The following is a 23,832-nucleotide window of genomic DNA, read 5'->3' as shown; positions in this document are numbered from 1 at the left end:
GGAACGGAATTACCGATTTTCCAAAACTTACATAGAACTTATTTCTTTACTCTGCAATCAGACAGGAGCCAGGTCAGAGAACAAATCCACAATGTACGTGTATTTACCGAGGCAGTGATAATGCGCTCCTTGCTAAATCATGAACATATATGTGGGAGTGGAGGTATAGCTCCATCATTAATATCCTCGGAAACAGATGGAGATGAGAGGTCAGCTTCACTCGTCTGGAAACAGCCACCGAAACACACTGTACAGGCGTCAGAGCAGATCTGAGCCTTATGGAGCAGAGAAAAATATCTTAATCCTGTAGGGAATGAAGCCCGATTCATCGGTCGTCCAGCCCGTAGCCGAGTCGCTGTGCTGACTGAGGCGTGTCGGCTCCTAACCATAACTACTTCGAACTCTGTCCGTTAAAATACATAGATCCAAGCGACAGAAATTCAGGACGTAACATTTTATAGGCCTTCAGAAGACAGGATTAAGGATGGCATATCAGGTCGATTCGTTAGGCAGTTTTGTAGGACAGCGTGTCAGGCAAATGTTTAGCAAAATGTCTAGGTGTGAGAATACAAGGGACAACGCTCCACATATGTCAATTTCTATCTTTTTTTGTCCTATTGATTTACAAATCATTATCATCATAATCAATCATGATGATTATTAGTGTCAGGGCACAAAAACAATATCTGTTCCCCTCACAAATTAACCTCACGTTTTTTCTTAATCTTCCAAAATCTGTAAATCCTGTGAATGTGTAACGGCCATGCTTCGCAGTGGTGCTTGTGCAGATGTGCGTGTATACGGCACCCACCTTAAATTGTAACATCCTCCGAGCGGGCCCCTTGCTTTGCAGACAAAACCAAACAAAACAATAGCTCTTGTTCGAATTCCCCAATAGCTCAGTCAGAATAGTTACGAAGTAAGGGACAGAAGAGCCCGTGGTTCGAATTCCGGAAGGGGAAATAATTTTTTCTCTACTTCACAGCATCCATATCGGCTTTGAGGCTCACCTAGTCTCCTATCCAATCCGTACCCGGGATTCTTTTCTTGGTGACAAAGCGGTAAGGACGACAGCCCACTCACATCCATTTAGTGCCTAGGCCAAGAAAGTTGGAACTAGACGTCCGCTCCCCAATACGCCTTCATGAGTGGTGCTGAATTTGTTAAGTACAGAGACAAATTGATTCTTCTTACTTTTAATAGTTGTTGGTTAACTTATTGTTGCAGGAAAGGCCGTCACTGGCGTATTTGTGCATTGCAGTCAGTAAGAGTGACCATCAAGCAGAGCGCGTGCTGTCACGGGCTTGTTTTAACCCCCCTTCTCCCCACCACCACACACACTCCCACCCCACCCTCAACCACGCAACGAATTAGCAATAATCCCTAGGGTTGGAAGTCCCAAAGGGCTTGGGGAAGCGCTCACACTTGCCATCAAGTGCAGCACAGTGAGTTGACGTTCCTCCCCCCACCACTCCCTCTAATCACCCATACTATTTCCGCCGGCAAATTAGTCAAATTAAGCACTGCAAACCATCATGTTCGAGCGCAATATTAGGCCAGAGTAATCCTGCGCCCTGCAGTAGTCGTTGCCAGAGGACTTCGAAGCGTGAAAATATGAGGTTTTTAACAAAATCCGTTTAGCGTGTTCATGATACTCCACCTGTCTTCCCCTCCCACCCTCTGAACATTTCATGTTGCCTTTCTTTTGTTACTTCCGGATTGCACAGAAGTTACTAAATGCCTGTACAGAGCTATCCTTGTATCAGACCGTGAAGTCCATTAGTTCTGTGAGGTGTCGAGACTACTACCTTTTCTCTAGATAGTCGGCTCACAGATGGCGATGAAGTTTGTCAGCCTCACGGGCCGGCTGCCCTTTATCCCCAGGAAGATTTCTGGTACTCATTTCTATTACAGGTTGATTCGACTCCAGGGCCATAGTGAGGCTGGAAGGATTAGGTCAATTGAAAAATCCACCTCATCAAGACCCGAACCCGCAACCTTCCGGCTTGAAATATATTGCCTCAACCAACTATGCTATCGCGTGCACCCAAATTCCTGTATTAACTTCACTATATACGTAGACGGTACTACATATAACATTAAATTTAACACAGAGTCCTAACTTTTGTGATGTAACGCAGTGTAATTCGTTGAAAGTCAACTGATGGTTCGGAGAAGCATGTCGCCTACATAATCAAGATCGAAGAACAAGCCAAGCAAGAAACCAGGGCGAAGCAGATGTCACTCGAAGCGACATATTTCTCCGTACCGTCCGTTGACTTTCAACGGCCTACACTGCGTTATATCCCAGAAGACAGAACTCCATATAACCACCGCTGTGAGAACCTCAAATCATGCAATAAATTTAACAATTGTCATATGTCTTTTATTTCAGCTACGGTATTATGTCTAAACTTAAGATTACTAACAAAAAATCTGTTGAAATAATTAGTTATTAGTACGTGTAAAGTGTGGAAACCCGCAACTGTGTTATAATTAATTGTAGCCGTTTCTTGTAGATTGTTGAATAAACCAATTAACAATCCGAACGGCGTATTCAGTAACGAAAAAACGTTACAATATATATATATATATATAGTCACGTGATTGAGTGACTGCAGAAGGGGTTTGGATTGGTAATTGGGTTTATTGAACATTTAACAGATCGTAAGTACAAGTTAGCTATAGAGGTATCGCTAATTCACACATTCTGCAATTCACTACAGCACGTACTTAGTCTTCTCAGTCTGCTGTGTCTTCACCAGTCGTTGCCTGGTGAAGAATTCCAGCAATGTCTTCTGCTTCAGTGCTCAACTTCCTACTCATTTTCGACTGTCTCACAACTAACTCACTGCTAATTTGCTGCTGGCCCTCGCCAGCACAGTTGTTCTTGGTTACGAATCCCACAGAACTCATGACCATGTTTTACTGTCTCGGTAACTGAGTTCTCCAACTCCCTTGCTGATAGCATGTGGGTAAGGACCGCACAGAGAACACCGTTCGATTATTGCTGTGCAAATGTTGCCGTGCATATATGTGTGGCTGTTGTATTTTTGCTTATCCCGCGGTCGTTGTCCAGCAAGAGGTTTGGATGCTGCAATATATGCCCCAGATACTCTCATGCAAGAACTGAAACTACAGCCATTATTACACTTTTAGATAGGGAACTTTTATTTTAAATTGTTCCTTCGGGATTTGCATTAACAGCCTTTGCATGAATTGCAGGTCAGCCCATACCAGAATCACCAATATCAAAATGGAGACGAGTAGGGATATCAGCAGGCACAAAAATGTTCAAAACTTTCAAGCCCTAACAGGGCTGAAACCCGCGCTCTGAGCTTCAAATTTTCCGTAATTACATACGCCTATATGTGTGCTCGAACAGAAAAGAATTCACTTCTACTACTTGTCGTTTGTCCAAAATATCTCAGACAGTATATAGCAGTAAATTTCAGTTTTGGGTTAGACTAACTAGCTCCATGGCGCTGAGTCCTTCTTCAGAAGCTGTCAGTCGCTCAGCTACTGAAGAATTTCCCAGCATTTTATGGAACCCGAAGGTTTATTACCGTGTTCACAAGAGCCTCTTGAGCCAGATTAATCCACTCAATACACCCCATGCCTTTAATACCGTCCCTTGGCTCGAATACGGTTCTTAACTAATGAATTCAAGGGGTTCCTTCAGGGGTGTCAAGCGGTCGGAGCATGAAACTAGGCCATTCATCTTGTTCCGAAGTTGGAAACATGTTACCGACTAAGTTGAATCAACTGATAACGCTTCTGACTTGTATCTGAAGGTGTCCGGTTTGAATCTCGGTCAAATCACCGACCATTTTAAGGAAGGACTTTCTTGCCTCCCCTCCTTCCTTCTAGGCAAATGGCCGGGTAGTACCTCATAATTACTTCAAGGGCGCTTCCTTCTTTATCCTTTCCCCTTCCTACCGTCTGACGTTACATAATCTGAGTTGTTAAATAAGAAGATACACGGACTTGGTCCCCGACTCCATTTTTCTTTTTCTTGGGGTGGTGTTCAATAAAAAGTTTGTCTTACTTTCACCTCCCTCATTAACCTGACAGCAAGTGAACTGTTGTACTTAGGGGCTATACAACAGACTCGTTCAAGCGTGTACATCAGCAGTTAGTGATGCAATGAAAACAACTCACTGGATAAAAAATAAAATTTAATTAACTTTTTCGGGCAGCAAAATTTGCAAGTCAACGTAAGTCCTATTTAATTTTTTTCATAGATCATAGCAAAACAGGGAGATTGTAAAAATAATAATAATCACCCGTAAGACCTGGAACAACTAGCCACAGACAGATCCCAGAAAGAATAAGGTATGAATTTGTGGATTCAAATGGCTCTGGGTTAGTAACTGTGGCGGGGTTTTGTAAAGAAGGCATTGTACTTTTGGGTTCCATTAAATCTGGCAAGTTTCTTTACAGGCTAAGCGACTATGAATTCCTCAAGAAAGGACTCTGTTAATGAAATCAGATAATCCTATTTGTTTGTCAAAATTTTAGGCATAAATTACGTGTAGAAGGTTTAAATGACACTCTTAATAATTACAAAGAGAACTGGAAAACCTAATAGAATAGAATTCGCAGAAAATTCATGGACCGTCAACTTCAGGGAATAAGAAACCATGGACGACCCGCAAAAAGAGGACAAGATGAAACTTGAGGAGCTGCAACAGGCCCTGGTCCCTAACAAAAAGTAAAGTTGTCCCTTTTCTTAACTAATTAAGCACTACGCCAGGAAGGTGTATGGGGGAGTGGATATATAGATCCATATTTTCTTGACCTCGGCATTAGCTGGAGGTGAGTGGTCAGCTTCAAGCCCCTGCCGCTTTAGCCCCGGTGAAAGGGTCCCCTGTACCCATTGGATAGGAGGTTGGGAGGGCCACAGAGCCGGTGTGGACGACATGGAGAAATGAAAATTCTTGCCCCCCCACCGGTACTGAAACTCCGTCAAGGCCGTAGCCAGTCGCTATACCGACTGCGCTATCCCGGCTCATCCTTGGCGCCTAATTTTTGATGTAAAAGAAGACGAAGAAGAAATTTTGAGCCGGAAGTTTTAATTTTTGCAGTTTGTGTCAGAAACTCGGACTGTACCATCGACACGAAGGGTGTAAGTGAATAAAGATTCTGAAAGGATACAGAAGGAAGCGGTCGTCCCTGATTAGAGATACTACCCCCCATCCAAAGTTCCAGGAGGGACTGAGATAAATCACGAATAACCTCAATCAGTATAATTGGTGTCCGGGCACAAATTCGAACCTTGTACCTCCCGAATACGGGCGAGGGGCGTTACGACTTGGCGAGTCTTACAATTTTCTTCCTTATACGAAATATTAATAAATAATTTGAATGACTGTAAAGAGCTCTAGCATTCAAACTGGATTACACTTGGGCCCCCTCGTGAGCGACTTTTTGTGTAGAACCGGTATCAGTCCATAGTTTTTGGTTCATTGCTTCATAAAAACTGTAAATCTATCCCTGTAACACGCCGTGGAGACTTGTAAGGTTGTGAGATGTCGCGACTCCCACATTTTCTGTACAGTCGACTCAAAACAGCGGTGAGGTTGACAGCCTTACGCACCGGCCGAACTTTAACCGACAGGAATATTCCTGGTACTCGTTTTTGTTAGAGGCCGAGGCAACTCCAGGGTCATATTGAGGCTGAATGGATGGCGTCAATTGAAAAATGCAATTACCTCATCGGGAATCGAATCCGCGACCTTCTGACTTGCAGCATAGTGTGTAAGATCTGCAGTAGGCGAAACATATGAATGATGGATACAATGTATTGTTATATCAAACTAGAAGACGAAACAAAAGATATTCTCCTGGATGTTGTGTTCTGTACATACACGGGCCGTGCTTTTGCGTGGAGAGTGCAGACAATTGTCTGTCTGTCCTCCTCTCTGCGCCAGTTACTTCAGGCGCAACACAAAACACACTTTCACACAACGAATTGGTTGCGTGTTCGTCTTTTCGTTATAGGCAAACCACTGATATGCTGTGCGCAACTAAACGTGCTTGTACTAAATATTACGGTCTTCTGGAACGTGACGCCGAACAGTTTTGTAGAAAAATACCTGTTGACTCCAGCTTTAGAGTACAGGACTGTGACAGTAAATGTGGTCTTCTTATCTTAAAATGAATATGAGTGTTTCGGGAGAACGTGTTACCTCTGTCTACAGGATAAAAGACTGTGAATGTACTAGGCTTCTACCCTTAAGATGAATGCCCATGTTTCGGAAGGGCATTTTGCTTCCAACTTTAGGTTAGAATACTATAAATGTACATATCATTCTACCTTATAACAAATACCAATCCTTCGTAGCAACCTACTGCCTCTATCTTCGGGTTAGAAGTCTAGAAGTACTTACGTACTTACTTATGGAGCTAAGAACTTCTTGAGGAGCCGCCAATTCTGCACCTACTCAAGAAATTCCCAGAATTTTATGGAACCCGAAGGTTCATTACCGTGTTCAAAAGAGCCCTCCACTGATCCCTATCCTGAGCCAGACCAATCCAAACCATACCATCCCATTCTATCTCTCTCAGATCCATTTTAATATTGTCCACCCACCTATTCCTTGGTCTTTCCAGTGGTCTCTTTCCTTCTGGCTTTCACACCAATATCCTATACGCATTCCTCGTCTCCCCCATTCGTGCCACATGCTCTGCCCACCTCATCCTCCAGCTTTGGGGTTGGGCGTGGGGATAACAACTCCTCACCGTAAAAATAATCATGTTACGAAAATGAACTTTTAACCTCAACACGAATATTAAAGTATCGGAGGAAACTGCCGAATCCATCCCCAGGGTAGAGGACAAAAAGCATAATCTTCAACCCTGAAGCCGGAGGGAGCAGTTTCCTCCGAAATGCTCATCTCCAACTAAAAGACAGTAACGACGTCACACCTCAGGAGACTGCAAACTTTATACCACATAAAAACATTAAACCTCACGTGTATGTATACTACAAATAACTAATCAAAGTGATGTGCCGTTCACGATAGCCGAACGGTCTACGGCAGGCACTGCCTTCGCTCGCTCGGAAGCCGGGATCATGGGTTCGAATCCCACACAAGGCATGGATGTTTGGTATGTGTACGTGTTTATTCTGTGTTTGTGTTGTCCTGTGTTTAGGTAGAGGCTTTGGGACGAGCTGATCACCCGTCCAAGGAGCCCTACGGTCTGTACAATGATCGATGAAACTGAGAAATCAGCCCTGTGCTCCGAGGTGGGAGAGAAGAGGAAGACAAAAATCACCCTAATGTATTTTGAGAACTGGGGAAAGATAATTAACTCCATGGAGCAGAATCCATTTTGAGGACTTAATAGTTCCTCAGGTGAAGAAATTCTCCACATTTCTGGAAAGAAAATGTTCAATACCATATTCACAAGACTAAATTTTAAACTAGTCCTCATCCTAACCCCTGAAGAGTGTATTCACTGAAGATCAACTAAAGACACTCCTTATCTACTACCCCAAATTTCCAGAGCAGTTCCCTACCTTTCATGTTTTCAACTAATTTTGTCAACGCATCTCTTCCCCGCCCCCCGAAATTTGTGATCCGTGCTCCCCTCTCATGGAGAAAGTACTGGAATTTTATGAACTGCCTTCGGTGGATTCTTTGGCGAGATAAAGGTCAGTATTTGTGGGCCGCTTGGCCGCATGTCGGTGATGGAAATTGTAGGTTGGCTGGGTGGGGGTGAGGGGGCAAAAATAATAAATAAATATTTTGGAGGTTCCCTCAGCGGTAACTATCTTCTAGGTTAAGACACCACGAACATCCATACAAGTTCCCTAAATTTTCGGAGGAACTTATTGCTTCCATCTTCAGAGCAGATATAGTCAAACGAGCGAACACAACTTTCATCTTTGCTTGCTTTGGTTTCTACGTCTTTCTGTTTGCTTACTTGGCTTACTCTCTGTCACTGATGATGGAGGTAGTACGTTTCATCGAAACGACAGTAAAATTTTGCTGACCTGCACGCCGTCATATTCGGGTAGATAGGATTCCTCGAGAAATCTTTCTTGCATTGTAAAACTTTTCATTAATGCTGTACTAGAGTTGCATTTCTGTTAACAGAACAAACTAAAAAAAAAGTCAAAGGTATCCCTCTAACAGGCCGTGGAGGCCCATAGGGTTGTGAGACGTCGAGGCTCACACATTTTCCAGACAATCGGCTCACAGATGACTGTGAGGTTATCAGCCTTCCTCCCCGGCTCCCGTTACCCCCAGGAGTCTTCCTGGTACTCATTTCTGTTAGAGGCTGAGTCGAACCTAGGGTCATAGTGCGGTTGAAAGGTTTAGGCCAATTGAAAAATGCAATGATCTCACCGGAAGTCGAACTCGCTACCATCCGGCTTGTAGCATAGTGCCTCAACCAGCTACTCTACAGCTCTAATAACTGATACAATATTAAAATATACATAATTTAAAAATATTGTGACATGAAGCCTGAAACCAGGAATAGCCCATTGCTAGACAATGGCTCACTAAAGCGCGTACCCGCGGTAATGGTTACGCTTGTAGAAATCAAAGCGTTGCTGCAGAATTGACACACGCTTCGTAGCAATGGACAGACACGGAATATACACGAAATATTCGAGGAGATAATCAGGATTCGGTTCACCTTGATTCATAAAACGGGGACACGTAATTGATTTGAGAGTTCGTTCGGGATTGATGCATTCGTAAGAGAGTTCAGAAGGCACTTCAGTAGTTCACGGTTCAGCTGTGGCGTGCTAACCTGCGGACAGCGGAAGCTGAAGAGGTGACCGATTCGTAAATCAGAACCAAGTCAGTCACAGAGGAAGAGAAGACACTTATAGTGCAGCAAGGAATGGAGCGAGTGTTAAGACAGCCATGAATTGGGAGTTGTTGTAAGCGATTTATTTGTAAAGAAGTGTCAATAAATCCAATCATCCAATCCAGAAGCCGTTATTATTAGTCACGGAACCCCGTATTTCTTGGAAAATATGAGCTATCTTTTTGCTTTCTGGAAAATGTAGTACGACGTATATACATACAATACAGTATTGTTAGTTGTATAGTACAGTGTTGTAATCGTGAATAAGTCTGGAAGTTTTGACCGGTTTACAAATTTCAAGACCCCTTTCAATAAAAAGTAATTAAATGCCGTTTGTCTATGGATGTGTATATGTGCCCACCGCTAGCACCTGAATTGTTGGGCGGATATTTCAGAGTTTTGTCATAGATTATTGGCCTACTAACACGAACAGTCTACCTGTAAAGGCCCTTCAAATCGGTCCGGAGAAACATAAAGGCGAATACCTAGAAAACTACTATGACAATTTTAATTAAATTTCAGTATGTTATGGAGACCATCTCCCTAAATAAAACTTAATTAGTGATATATCAGAAAAACAATGGTGTGCGCACTAGAAGTCCAAACGTGAAGTGTCTTATTTCGTCTGGAAGATTTTATTTTTGTGCTGTATTTAGCAATCAATAATTGTTTACAAAGCAATTATAGGTTTCTAAGGGCCCGGGTATCGTAGTCGGTATAGCGACTGGTTACGGATTGGGCGACCGAAAGGTCGCAGTTCGAGTCCCGGTAAGATCAAGAATTTTCTCTTTTGGATGTCGTCCAGACCGGCTCTGGAGCCAACCCAGTCCCCTATTCAATTAGTATCGGGGGCTATTTCTCCAGGAGTAAAGCGGCCCTGGCGTGAAACTGACCGCTCGCCTCCAGCAAGTGCCGAGGTTAAGAAAGTGTGGATCTATACATCCACTCCTCCATACGCCTTCATGCCGTAGTTCCTAATTAGTTGAGCGCAGGGACGGCTTTACCTTTGCAATAGGTTTCGTTTCCAGAAATCTTAGTCAGGGCCAATCGTGTATGAGATGTTCCGATGTTTGTCGGGTTGGGGCTACGGTTTCTGTGACAACCTGTTGGGCCCAAAATGCAAACGTTACAGAATCAGTTATACAAGTACCTCTCACTCACTTCAACTGATAAATGAGTAAACGCCCCTAGATTTGAGCAGATTTTAAATTCCTTCTCTCGCTATGAACATGAGGCACCATGTACGGGGAGATCTAATTTTTGTCGCTCACGCCCAAACCAACCATGACACACACTGGACTCAAAAGCCATGTCCAAATTTTACCAGCTTGTTTCATTAGAGTGCATGATGAGGGTGTGTTATTCTGATTGTGTGTGGGGTGTGTTTACAAACCCTTGCATTAATGTTTGCTCGCTGGCAAACGACCCCCCCCCCTTTTCCATTCTTCGCGCTATCATAACAGTTGCTAGTGCTGTAATTACCAGCGCTTACCAATTGAATTTCTCGGAGGAACAAACCCGTAACCGGAAGCTCCAACGATGACTCCGCTTGTTTCATCGCCTCCCGGTGAAGTTGGGAAGAGGACGGGACCTAGAAATGAATGAGAGACGGTTAATTAGTACTGTCACTCCAAGGAACCTACTAATGAAGCCAACATTTTGTCGTCTGCTCTGAACAAACTTCCAGTTGTCTGAATGCTTCATTCACAACCTGGCATATTAATTAACGCCTCGTGCATTGAAGATGCGAGGCTACATGTTTTGGCATTGCTATGAACCGGGCTTTGATGCTTCTGCTTTTCAGTTTACCTGTTTCTAGACCTGAATACAGCCACAGGTTAACGGACAGACATAATTCATCAACATTTGTATTTTCCTTTTGGACTGTTCCAGATTTTCTGGAGTTCAGTGTGTAACTTACAGTTTCAATACGTCTATTGTTACGCTGGCTTCTTATAGTTCTCACTCTTTCTCTCAAGTTTTGTACTTAACTTTCCATTATCATTGCGCTAATTCAGGTTACCATAGCAACGAACTCTCGAGAGTTAACAAGTTCAACAAAGGTCTCGAACGAGTAAAGACTCTGAAGAAAGCAGTCTTCTGGGATTTGGCACCGTGTAGATGTGGTGTTAACCGACGTTTCGGAGGAACGTATCGCCTCCATCTTCAGGGTAGAAGAAAAAATATAAGAAATCTGCAAACGAAGAGACCGTGAGAACCGGTAAAAGCAGACACAGTCGGTAGTCGGTATAGCGACTCGATACGGGCTGCATGACCGACGGGTCAGAGTTCGAGTCCCGGTGGGTTCAAGAATTTTCTCTGCTCCACGTCGTCCAGACCGGCTCTGGGGACTACCCAACCTCCTGTCACATGGGTACCGGGGGTAAAGCGGCCGATACATGAAGCTGACCACTAACCTTTAGCTAGTGCCGAGGCCAAGAAAATGTGGATCTATATATCTACTCCCCCATACGTCTTCATGGAGTAGTGCTTAATTAGTTAAGCACAGGAACAACTTCATCTGCTGTTCGTGTCACACATTGAAGAGAAGTGAGCTCTTTCCCGGGATGAAAGACCAATAAAAGATGCACAATAGGTCATTGATGGTTGCGGTACAAGGGCCTACCTGTGTTTTGATTAACTCCTTCAGGAATGCTTGGGATAGACGGTCCACTGTTGTGGTGACGGTCCCCGAAGTAGTGGTCATAATCTCCCTGAGAAAAGACGACGCTAAACAATGTGACCAAGGAAATTAGAACCTGTAACAAAGACAAAGGAATCATATGAGGTTGGCAGTAGCTGTTTCGAAAGGTACAATTATACAGTGGTTAGGTTAAGCCTTAGCAGATCCGAAAGACTGAGCCTTTATCAACGGTGTGAAAAATTCCATGAAGAGACGAGTGATTTATTTATTTTTATCAATTTAATTGAATGAAAGTTTCGGAAATTATAAATGTTATTCTGGCAATTCCGTTCTCGCTTATTAAAGTGTAACGGTCCCTAAAAACATTCACAGGGTAGAGGTAATAATTAGGAACTCAAATATTTGAAATTCCAGCTAAATGAAGGTGTAATAAATAAAATACACATCCAAAGAATTGTATCTGTACTTAAAGGTTAAGTGAATCATTACGATGCATCTCGTAATTGCGCACTAGGAGTTGTGGTGTGAATTAAAAGTAACGAGATAAACTTGGTTTGATGCAAGTGGAAGAAAAAAAAAGAAGCTTTTTAAACTAAGAACGTGAACTAAATTAATTTTCAAGCTAAAATACCTAATCAGAATGTTATATCATTTAATACTCGTACTTTTTAACACTCTGTTAATCATTCTTTTAATTGCTACTTTATCGCCTAGAAAATTTATTAACATGATTTTATTAGGTCGATTATCCTAAATTACTTTAACTAAAACAATAAACTAACGAACTGACTGCACGCAGCCGAGTCCTTCTTTAGAAACCAAAATTTGTTCACCGATTCAAGAAATTCGCAACGCATCACAGTTACTCAAAGGTTCATTACGATGTTCACAAGAGCCCGCCACTGGTCAAAATCCTGAAACAAATGAATATAATAAGGCATCGAACCAACCGATCTGATGGAACCCGGGAAGAAAACAATGGATGTTTACCACGAATAACAGCAGGACTCAAATATCTGAACCAAGTCCGAGCAATGTAGAGGAAAGGAACAGTTCAAAAGACCAGACAGTGTTAAAGAAATGTTTAGATGAATTGGAGTCCAGTCAGACCGAGGACGAAGTCAAGAACGCGTTGGTGACGATAATGAACTTAGTGATAAACTCCGGGGACGATAAAGCAATGGTCAGACACCTGCTGAAAGCCATCGAACTTCACGGGCAAGAGGACAACAAAACTGAACGGGAACCAAACAATTAAGTTCGTTCAAAGGAACTGTAGAAGCTTACGAAGCTATTATAGAATAAAATGTTTGTATGAATGTGCTACAGAGGGCCGGGTGGGCATTGCCTACGTCATTTTTGTGCATGCATTTACTTTTTAAATAAAAAAAAGGCAGATGAATATAGTCCATACCTCTAGCGTCTTTCTCTAAGAGCAATTTTAATATTATCCTCCCTTGTAGTTCTGGGTTTTCCTCGTAGTATATTTCCTTTTGGATTTCGTACAAAAATCCCACATGCATTCCTATTCTTTTACATGCCTGCTATATTCTCTGCTCATCTCATTCTTACTGACTTCATCATTCTAATTATTGACAAGGGTGAAAAATGTAGTATGGGTAATGCAGGGTAATGTAGTCCAAAGACACTTTATGGTTTTTGTCATTTTCTGATTTGTACAGTTCCTTAGTTCTATGTAAAGGAGTGTGCGATAAATACTCCAATTACGAGCCAATCAGAAGCCAGAGAACCATAGCACATATATTCAGCACACTGTTGCTAAGCAGTGCACCTTTCCACGTTCTTTGTGTTCCTATTGTCTTCGTTTCTTTCTTCCTTCACACTTTTCACAGTCAGATAAATCATTCTGCACGTTTTTCTGTAGGGCTGGGTTTCGTTATTTCTCTTTGTGAAAGGAATATTTCATAGCACACGGCTTTCCGGATGCAAGGCACGGAACAGACAGTTTTATACTAACCTAAAACAAGAGTCGGACCTATTCGAATCAATTATTTTCGGTTTTACTATTGCAATTTCTTTTCAATAAACGCATTAAACATTTTTCAGTTTAGTCTAATAAATTCTGCCTTGGTTTTCAATCTTATTTCTTTGTGACTGGCGGACTGCTCGGTAAAAACATATTCCGTTTAACCAAGATTCCGCCTGAGACAAGATTTAGTGGACGCGCAAGACAGATTTTATGTTCTCATTTACAGCGTTCGCCTGTATGAAGGATGGGCAGGGATGGCCCTGTCGGTGTAACGACGAGATGGACGGTAAAGAAACCTGGGTTCGATTCCCGGCAGGGACAAGAGATTTTTCTCAACTCCACGGCATCCAGTTTTGAAGTCCACCCAGCCTCCTACTAAATCGATCCGGGGGGGGGGNCCACTGTGGTCCTCCCACACCCCCCACCCTCGCACCAGCACCCCGGCGGCGGGGGGGGGGGGGGGGAGCGGCCGGTGATTGAAGCTAACCACTCACAACCATCTAGCGTCAGGGTTAAAAATGTCGGAGCTATTCCTCCTGGTAATTAGTTAAGCCCAGGGATAACTTTATCTTCTACCTCTAGGAAAGGTTTATCAGAAACAACTTCACTCATGGAGGAGAAGAGAATGCATATTGTTGAAAAAGGAAAGAGACAGCTAGGAAAACACAGAAACAGGTGGCAGGATAACATTAAAATGGATCTTAGAGGGATAGGATGGGATGCCATGGACTGGATTGATCTACCTCAGAACAGGGACCAGTGGAGGGCTCTTGTGAACACGGCAATGAACCTTCTGGTTCCATAAAATACGTGTATTGCAATTTTCTTGAGTAGCTGAGCGACTGGCGGCTTCCCAAGAAGGACTCACTCCAATGAGTCAGTTAAGAAACCAGTAAAGAAGTTCAAGTGAGATTCGAGTTCGAAAGAGGATGATTGCTTCCTGAAAATGTTCGCTCTGTACAGCACAGTTCGTTTTGCAGCTGACCTTGCCCGTGGCCAATGTCCTTCGCGTCTCGGACACTATCAGCCACAGCTGGGAATTACGTAAGAAAGCCTAACCGTAACTTGCCTCCACCACGTGGGCAACATTCCTGCCAGCAGAAATGCAGACCCGGTTGGCAGTATCCTTCTCTGAGCACACGGATACAGAAACCTCTGTCGTGTTCAAGCAGCAATGACGTGGCGAGGACGGAAAAGTCCTACCTGTGAGAGCATGGACTGGATTAAACTGACCCAAGAAGGGTTACCGTTGATGGTTCTCGTGAACACCATCATGAGGCTCCAGGTACAATAAAAGTGCTTCTTTTCTTAAGGGAGACAGTGCCAATCACAATGATCGTGAGTCCTAAAGCATGAACTGTCTTCGCCCTTTCAAACATTGGGATCGTAGGTTGGAATCTCATTCGAGGCATGGATGTCGGTCCGCGTTTCTCCTGTATTTGTGTTGTCCTGTACAGGTAGGTAGAGGCCTTCCTACAGGGCTGATCATCTGTCCAAGGAGTCCTGTCGAGTGTCAGTAAGATCCACAGATCCAGATTAATTCTGATGGGAAACAGGCTAGTGTGCGTAATACGAAAAGAAGAAGAAAAGGAAGACGGAAGACAGTAAAGTTGTGACGTCACAATACTGTCTATGTGTGTGTATTTTCGCCGTGTCTGAATGTCTTCTGTTTCAAATGTTGAAGCATTTGACCGATTTTTTCCAAACATGGTATGAGCGTCATGCTGACCCATCCCAACGTCACACATTCTGACTTTTTACAGCTGTCAATAACAATGAAGATGATTCTCGAATTTGTAAGGTGATAATAATTTAATATCACTCAATTTAGGTTCCTGAAACGATGCAGTGTTAACATTTTTCGAAAATAAATTTGCATTTTTTAAAAGTAATTGTGTTTTGTAAAACATGAAGTATCAATATGACGCCCTTACGAAAGTTTATGTAGTTTTCGGTTTGATGATGGTGATTGATGAAACGTTGGAGGTAGGAATGCGAAATGTGGCACGAAGATAGACCATACACGTTATAAGCCTATATTAAGCATTGTTTCAAAGTGGACAAATAGAAACATGGCGCGTTCACGAAAAGCTTGAGCTTATATACGATCAATTTAACGTAGATAAAATTAATAGTTACATAATCAATATTTCACGATAGTGAAATAATTACCAGTAAAAATATTAACTTGCCGGTCACGGTAGCCGAGCGGTCTAAGGCATGTACTGTCTTCGCTCGCTCGGAAGCCGGGATATTTGGTTCGAATCCCACTCAGGGCATGGATGTTAGGTGTTTATGTATAGGTAGAGGTCTTGAGACGAGCTGATCACCCACCCAAGGAGACCTACCGTAAGTCTGAGATCTAGTAAACCGAAGTGAAACGGAGAGTTTCATGGAGGTAAGCCAAGGCCCAAATGAGGGCTGTAGCGCCAAATGGAAAAAAACAAAACATTAACTTCTCTGTAGGATTAGAAATCCATGCAATAACAAAGCAGGTATTGTGATTTCTGCTGAGGATTCCTTTACGTCACTTGCGTCCCATTTGACAAAGAGGGTGCTGTATGCGAAGCACATAACAGGCACGAGAGTGAACTGAAATGCCTGCAGAAATTCGGGTCGAGTAAACTGAAAGGAAGATACCACTTGAAAGACCTTGACGTAGATGGATGAATAATAACAAAATGGATCCTAAATATAGAGTTGGAGGGTGTGGACTGCTTTCCTTCGTCTCACAATATGGGTACCCGTTCCAGTCACTTCTGAACACGCCAAAGGGCCTTGGGTTCCGTAAGAGACGGTAAATCCCTTGACCAGATGAGCAACAGTTAGTGATTCAGAAAGGAGTTAGCCGTAAGTTACAGTCGAATGGGTGGGACTACAGCTTCGTATCCGGGAGATCCCGTGTTTAAATCTCGTCCCGGAGACCAGCTAACATGATTAAGGTTTTCATGTAGATCCCAAAGTGTTCAGACGATGGGGTATAACATTCAGAATTACTGGGTGTTTTGTACCGGTATTTTGGAAAATAGAAAACACAACATTTCGGAAACTGGATCTGTTTCGTCCTCAGATAAGGGGGGGAGACAACTACTCAGTTGGGTCACTTAGAAAGAGCTAACCTCAATCACTGGACAACCCTTATCAGATGCACGATAAATATTTAATTACCTAAGAAAAATATATAAAAAATTGTGGTAAAGCAGGCACATTCGTGGGACTAGGATACAAAGAGAGGTATAAATTCATGCTACAAACCTAGCCAACACAATCAAGACGATGGACAACGTCCAAAAGCCCAGTAATTCTGAGTAAGGTTTTCATGATTATCCTCCATCCTCCAGGCAGACTTTGGATACTACGCAGAGTTTGCTTCAAAATGCTTCTGAATTCATTATTCACTTACATTCTGTCACTTGATGGTACGTAGTCCAACCTACTGAGGGTCCTTAAGTAAGAAAAGGGAAAGATGTCCCTGTGCTTAACTAATTAAGCATTACGCCATGAACATGTATGGGGGAGTGGATGTATATATCCACGTATCCTTGAACTCGGCACTAGTTGGACGTGAATGGTGAGCTTAATGATTTGGCTGCATTATCCCCAGGGAAAGGGCTCCCGGTAACCGCTGCATCGATACCTAAATACGAAGTGTTATGACTGAAGCAGTTTCTTGCAACTCAATTCGAAATAACCAACTGCAATATACGAGTAGTTTACATGTATGTATGATTCTTGTAAGTGATTTAGAAGGCCGATAGAGAAATGCTGGAAGAGCGAGTCCTTTAAAAAGGAAGCAGATGTGACGTCCTCAAATCTTGCTCACACGAAGATTCGGTGAAAGCTACGTGATAAGAATTAATTTCTGAAATTCATATTGCAAGAAGATGTTATTGATTTTAAACCTGAACAGGAGAGACTTGCTTACGTATGTATCATCACGGGCTAAGCGCAGTCACGTTCTTATCTGAATCCAACGAAAGTTATCGGGTTCTCACTAACTGCAGCGTGGGCCTTGCAGAGTGTGCTTGTTTCAAAGAAATATCCCTCAACTGTGATTAAAAGCTTTGTTAAGGTACAGCGCTATAATGAAGTGTGGTGATGTGGAGGCAAGAATCCATATATTCTCAACCCCGGCACTAGCTGAATGTGAGTGATCAGTTTCATTCTCCGGACACCCTATCCACTCGGACACTCAGTTCCTATCAGATAGAGCACAACAGACCACTGTAGGTTGCGGTACAATGACCGAGAAGACCCACCCCTTATACATTCATTCATTCATTCCTATCAGATAGGAACCCGCGTGGGATACAGAGTAAAGACAAAAGAGAGATGATTTTTCCGAGAACCGAACACCACGTAGTCCGGTCCACTTAGCGACTGGTCTACCTCATCTAAGAGAGTGTTGGCCTAAGGACTTCAGAACTAAAGATTATGTATGTAGAACATTAATTAACTTTAGGATAAGCTATCTATCTATGGCTCTACAGCCCTTTATTGGTCCTTGACAGCTCTTTCAGTTTCTTAATCCTATACACAGTCAGTCACTATGCTACAAGCCGGAAAGTCGCGGGTTCAAGTCCCGATTAGGTCATTGGGGATTTTTTTCAATTGACCTAATCCTTCCAGCCGCACTATGGCTCTGGGGTCGACTCAGCCTCTAACAGAAATGAGTACCAGGAATTAATTAAAATAATTTTCCTGGGCAGTAAAGCGCGGCCGGTGCGTAAGGCTGACAACCTTGCCGCCATCTTTGAGCCCATTGTCTAGAAAATGTGGGAACTTCAACGTCTCACAACCCTATGCGCCTTCACGGCCTGTTACAGGAAGAGCTTTACTTTACATTTTTTTTTATACACAGTCGGTAGGACTCCTTGAATCAACCCGTCGCAAGGCCGTTACTTACACACAGGACAGCAGAAAAACAGAATAAAGGCAAACACAGACATCCATGCATTGAGTGGGATTCGAACGCACAAGCGGGAGAAGACAGTTCATGTCTTAGACCGTGCGGCCACTGTGATCGCCTTAGGACAAGCTACCACTGGAAATTCGCGTACTTCATTTTTAAAGCGGAAATGATCTGCCAGAAGCATATTTTGCAAATGACCTTCTCTTGTGTAATTGAATTTCCTAGCGGTTATATATATACATATATCATTTATTTCGAAAATTTTAAGATATGTGGAGAGAGCATATGGAGCGCACAGTATATCTCTCACTTTTACCTGAAACTTCTGTTCCAAACGTTTTCCTTTTAACAAATACTGTATTTGGCAAGATACTTTCATAAGCACTTGTAGGGCTTCATATACCTCATATTTAAATAAGAATCTGTTGGGATGAGCGATTTGTCGTGAAGTCCGTCAGTACACAATTTCACGAAAATCCGTCCGAAATTCGGGGGTTGTTCAAACAGTATGGACAGACGGTGGACTAAACGACCTTCATAGGCCCCCTGTAGGTTTGTAAACGCACATAAAAACGGAAAGTTACTGAGCATTATTATCCACACTTTACCTGTCCCGCTCTACCTGAGCGTCAAATAACAGTCATTTGCTTGTTAACAGCTACTTCAATAATTTCCTTTCCGTATTCCGCGATAATTCTTGAGTTTTAGATTGAAAAGTTGTTTTAAGAAATAGTATTATTTCACGCGTTGTTTATTGTATTCCTGCAACGCCGGTTTGCAGTTACTTCCGTGCACTTAGAAATTAGGCCTAGCTTTCATCGCTTCACGCTTCCTACTTTGTGCCGCTAGTTGATTATGAAGATCGTTTTTGTTCCAGGGTACTAACACCACATGTTCAGATATGAAGAAACCAACACTGTTTGCACAAGTATTACCAGAGTCATGTAAAAGCACTTCAAAAATTGAAATCTCATCATTGCAAGGTTGCTATCCTGTAAAGTAAACATTCCTCTATATTACTTCCCCCGTTAAACTTTATGATTCTAACATAATGATCAATTATACAAGCCAATGTTAAAATACATAACTTAAAAAGTGTTTGATTATGACTGACAAACTGTTTCTGTTCCTCCTGAAATTTGGGAGCTGTTCTACCAGGACAACTTTCTCATTTTCGAGACTGTACTACTTAATCCACAGTCGAGGAAGGAAATAGACCACTACGAAAACCAATACGTAAATGGGTGGTAATACTGTGACGTATAGACCATTTCTGGGTAACGACTCGGTAAACACATTCCCACGGGAACCAACGCGCCCAACAATCGGACATTTATTGCTAGAGAACGGATCAGTAACAATAGAGTCTTTGTTTTCTGCATGGTTCGTGCAAAGTGGTTACAAGGAAGAGTTCCGAAGCTGGCAATAGCAGTAGAAATGAAGAGTCGAATTTCGAGACGCCAGCCTGCCGGGATATGATTTTGGAATTCAGTTGAGTCGAGTCTCCGGAATTGGCAGCTGCAGAATAATGGCAAGAAAGGAATTAGGCCGTGAAAAGACGACTTCACGTGTAATTTCAATGACAGTGAGACTCTTATAAATCCGTTGCCAGGATACGGCTAGTGAAGACTGAGAACCCTAGTGCGTGTGGAACAGTGAATTGTGCAGATAGAGATAGCGCTGAATTGTCTGTAGTGCCGAGTGCTGTGTACGTGTATAAGGTGTCAATAAATCCAGTCATCCAATCCAGAATCCGTCTTATAAATCACGCACAACACCCCTACACGAGACAATACTAAAACGAATCTTAGAGAGATAGGATGGGATGGATTGGATTGGATCGGCCTGGCTCAACATAAGGACCAATGGAGGGCTCTTGTGAACACTATAATGAACCTGCGGGTTATACAAAATGTTAGGAAGTTATTGAGTAGGTGCACGATTGGCGGCTTCTCAAGAAGGGCTGGGCTCCGTGAAGTTAGTTCATGTGCAAGGTGAACAACAAGGCCGGAATTCTGAATATGAATTATTGTTTGACTATTGCCATGTATCAACTGAATCAACTGCATGTTTTCCACATTACTCAAAGTTATATCCCCCTCACGGACCCTGAAACGGGGCAGGCTAGTCTTCTAGCCCTATGTGACTTCAATAAAAATCAACATTGAAAAAATAAAGTATTGTATCGAATATTAATACAGAAATTAAAATTAGTTTAAAAATTGCTCGTCTATCAATAACAATACCTTAGGGCAATCAGTAAGAACAGTTTTAAAGGCACGTGCGTTCCTGTCAGTTTAACCGTCTCACATGCAACTTGCTTTTTAAAACATTTCACAGTTTTAAACGTTAAAATGTCTTCTACGTCACTGATATATGCACACTACATGTTTCGACCAACAGTGGTCATCTTGAGTTGCCTCTAAAATTGTTGACGAGACTGCTTCCGTCGGTAAGTTCAATTTTTGGGCTACGCCCTCGTCTATGCGCTGATGTGCCATATAGTTCCTCCTGCTACGTCGTGTGCAGCTGTGTGTTGAATGCAAACTTTCCGGCTATCCCCTCCCAAGTCACTCTAGGTCAATGTCTGGTATGCTCTAATGAAAGATGAACTGATCAATTCTTTTTTTCTTCCACGAACTAAACTTACGAAATGGTGTCATCTAAAAAATACTCCGTTAAGTCTCAAGAGAAGAAAATCCTTGATCTCATTTTCCAATTTTACGGTCCCCCCACCTTCATTTTGGTCTCACTGCTCTCGCAAGCTGGAAGAGACGGACGGACTGAAGACTAGCACCGGTGTATTCTTGTCTGCAGACGACTGAAGTCTGCCGGCTCCCCACCACAGTGGCCAGATTTCGATTCCAGGTTATGTGGGATTTTTAGTGGACAAAGTGGCACCGGCCCAGGTTTTCTGCGGATCCGTCGGTTTCCCCTGCCGCCTGATGCCATAGGCCAACCAATGGCCGGTGGATGAAGTGAACTCAGTCTCTCTTCTCCCCGCGAATTAAGAAAAAAATTCGAAATATGCAAGTCAGGACGGCGTACATGGCCTAATTTGGCGAGTGTTTCGTTTGATTATTTATGAGTGAGTGGGAAATCGGTCTTTGGAGACTGAATATGGACGTCCGAAATCTGAGACAACGATGAGAAATCGATTACAGTTTACTTCCTGTTACTGTGCTAGACGGGGGCACGCGGTAGCGTAGTGGTTGAGGTGCTACGCTACAAGCCGGAAGGTCGCGGGTTCAAATTCCGATGAGGTCATTGGATTTTTTTCAGTTGACCTAATCCTTCATCATGGGGGTAAAGAGCAGACGGCGCGTAAAGCTGACAACCTCACCGCCACCTGTGAGCCGATTGTCTCGAAAATGTGGGAGCCTCGATGTCTCACAACTCTATGGACATCCACGGTCTGTTACAGGGATAACTTTACCTTCCTTTTTACCGTATACAAATCGCCTTATTAAGAAATGAAATATGGGATCCATCCCTTTCAAATTACAACGAAGCAGCGAACACTTCTCAAGGAACCTCCCGGTATTGGTTCGGAACAGCGATTTGTTTTCAATGATATGTTACTGCGTACAGATACCGAAAGCTACTGATCGGTCCAGCCCCATTGGTAAGCCCTTTTCAGTCGGTTAATGAGCCAGCATGAAGAGACAACAACGACACTTAACGAAATAATTTATAATTCCGTCATACTCGCTGTCTACCCACATGTGAATAAAAACAGCTGTACTTGCGTCACTGTGCGATGTTGTCATCTGTTTTGCAATGAAATTATACCTGCAAGTCACTGGAACAGACGACAAGATGACGTAATTCGTTTTCTCCTATGCATGCCTGTAAACACGTCATACAAATATCTGAGGATTGCTGGTCTCCTATTACGTGACTAATTTAGTGTAAGAAAACAAATCGTGGAAGAGCGTTAAGCGCCCGGCAATGCTGCATAGCGAATCGCATAACGAGCAGGGACTGGCTAATGGCTGCTGCCGAATGAAGCATGAAGGGTGATGACTTGTTCCAATAAAACGACAATACCAGTAACCGTAAAAACTCGTAAATCTACTCCATAGGTTAACAGTACGTGCGCCTTTGTCTTAGGTCGCTGTATTTAATTGTATGAATGACAGACTTGCGCTCGTTTAGACAGTTAAAAACAGCCCTAACGCTCCATCACTGTACCACGCAATTTACCATTAAAAACCCTTCATTTTTTCCAGGTGTAGTAATGGTTTTGCATGAGTTTCACAATAAAGTGGCTATTTCCCTAAACAGCTGATCACAGTGGCCGCGAGGTCTAAGGCATGAACTGTTTCGCTCGCTCGAACGCTGGTCAGCCTACGCGCCGGGCGCCCTTCACTCCCCAGGAAGATTCCTGTTACTCTTTTCTGTTAGAGGCTGAGTCGACTCCAGGGTCATAGTGCGGCTGGATGGATTAGGTTAATTGGAAAACCCAATAGCCTCATCGGGAATCGAACCCATGACCTTCCGGCTTGTAGCATGTGCCTCACATAAAAAACACAGATCTTTAAAAGATTCGGCTCTTCTGGCATGTTCTTTTTTCTCTCTATGACTCTACAGCCCTTCGGACCTTGTCCGCTTTTTAATTTTTTTAATCCTACACGCAGTCGGTAGGACTCCATAGACGGGGTATCAACCCGTCGCAAGGTCGCTACCTACATACAGACGTCCATACTCCGAGTGGAATTCGAACCAACGATCTGTGTGCGAGCGGGCGAAGACAGTTCATGCCTCAGACTGCGCGGCCACTGGGATCGGCACTCAGACATGGGATGCTATTATTATTTGACGAAATGCAAGGAAAAATAACTTTCAGATACATGGTGTGATTAGATTTGAAAACACAGATCTCCACCTACAATAAATTAAAGTTAAATGCAATAAAATACGCAAGAGTTTCAAAGAATGAATTGGCAAAAATGGCGTGCTACTGCGCAGCAACAATTTCTGCTCTTGTAAGCAAGCGATGGCTTTTACATTCGCGAAATCTGGAAAAACAATTCACAAGTGGCTCGGTGTAAGACGCGATCCGCCCCACCTTCTGCTTTCTCACCGCGCACACTCGTTGCTTTCACCTGCTGGAACAAACAACTGTGAGGGCCGGCTTCCCTGTATTCCTACAGCTATCCTGCATGTGCAAGAACAGACCGCTGGCGATCACATGTGATGTGTCGGGCTGCTGAATTATAACTTATTTCCTACAGGAGGAGAAAAAATATTATAATAAGGTATCCATGTTTACGCCATCCAAACGTCCGTCCCTAAGTACAAAAATGTGACTCTTGGAGACACAATCTCGGGAAAGTTATTAATTTCTCCATTTTATGCATAATTTCCTGTTCAAGTCAAGTAACGCTGTCGAAAGAACTGAACAGCCGAGGTGTAGGGATTCGAGTCCAGGTACGGCAAGATTCTTCTTCTCTC

General features: G+C 43.0%; 1 protein-coding gene across 4 annotated transcripts in view; it reads right to left on the bottom strand.

The window, feature by feature from the left end:
• Nucleotides 1-23,832, bottom strand: part of LOC111872862 — a 73,684-nt gene that overhangs the window by 8,631 nt on the left and 41,221 nt on the right. For all 4 annotated transcript variants that reach the window (XM_023867089.2, XM_023867088.2, XM_023867090.2 and 1 more), the window contains exons 2-3: nt 11,456-11,588; nt 10,322-10,420 (exon numbers count right to left, since the gene is read on the bottom strand). In XM_023867089.2, coding sequence (XP_023722857.1) covers nt 10,322-10,420; nt 11,456-11,588 — 232 coding nt within the window. The remainder of the gene's footprint in view (nt 1-10,321; nt 10,421-11,455; nt 11,589-23,832) is intronic.

The sequence above is a fragment of the Cryptotermes secundus genome, unplaced genomic scaffold (assembly GCF_002891405.2).
Source record: "Cryptotermes secundus unplaced genomic scaffold, Csec_1.0 scaffold298, whole genome shotgun sequence".
NCBI classification, from domain to species: Eukaryota; Metazoa; Arthropoda; class Insecta; order Blattodea; family Kalotermitidae; genus Cryptotermes; species Cryptotermes secundus.
The sequence above is the reverse complement of the archived record's forward strand: the minus strand, read 5'-3'. Positions and strand labels throughout refer to the sequence as shown.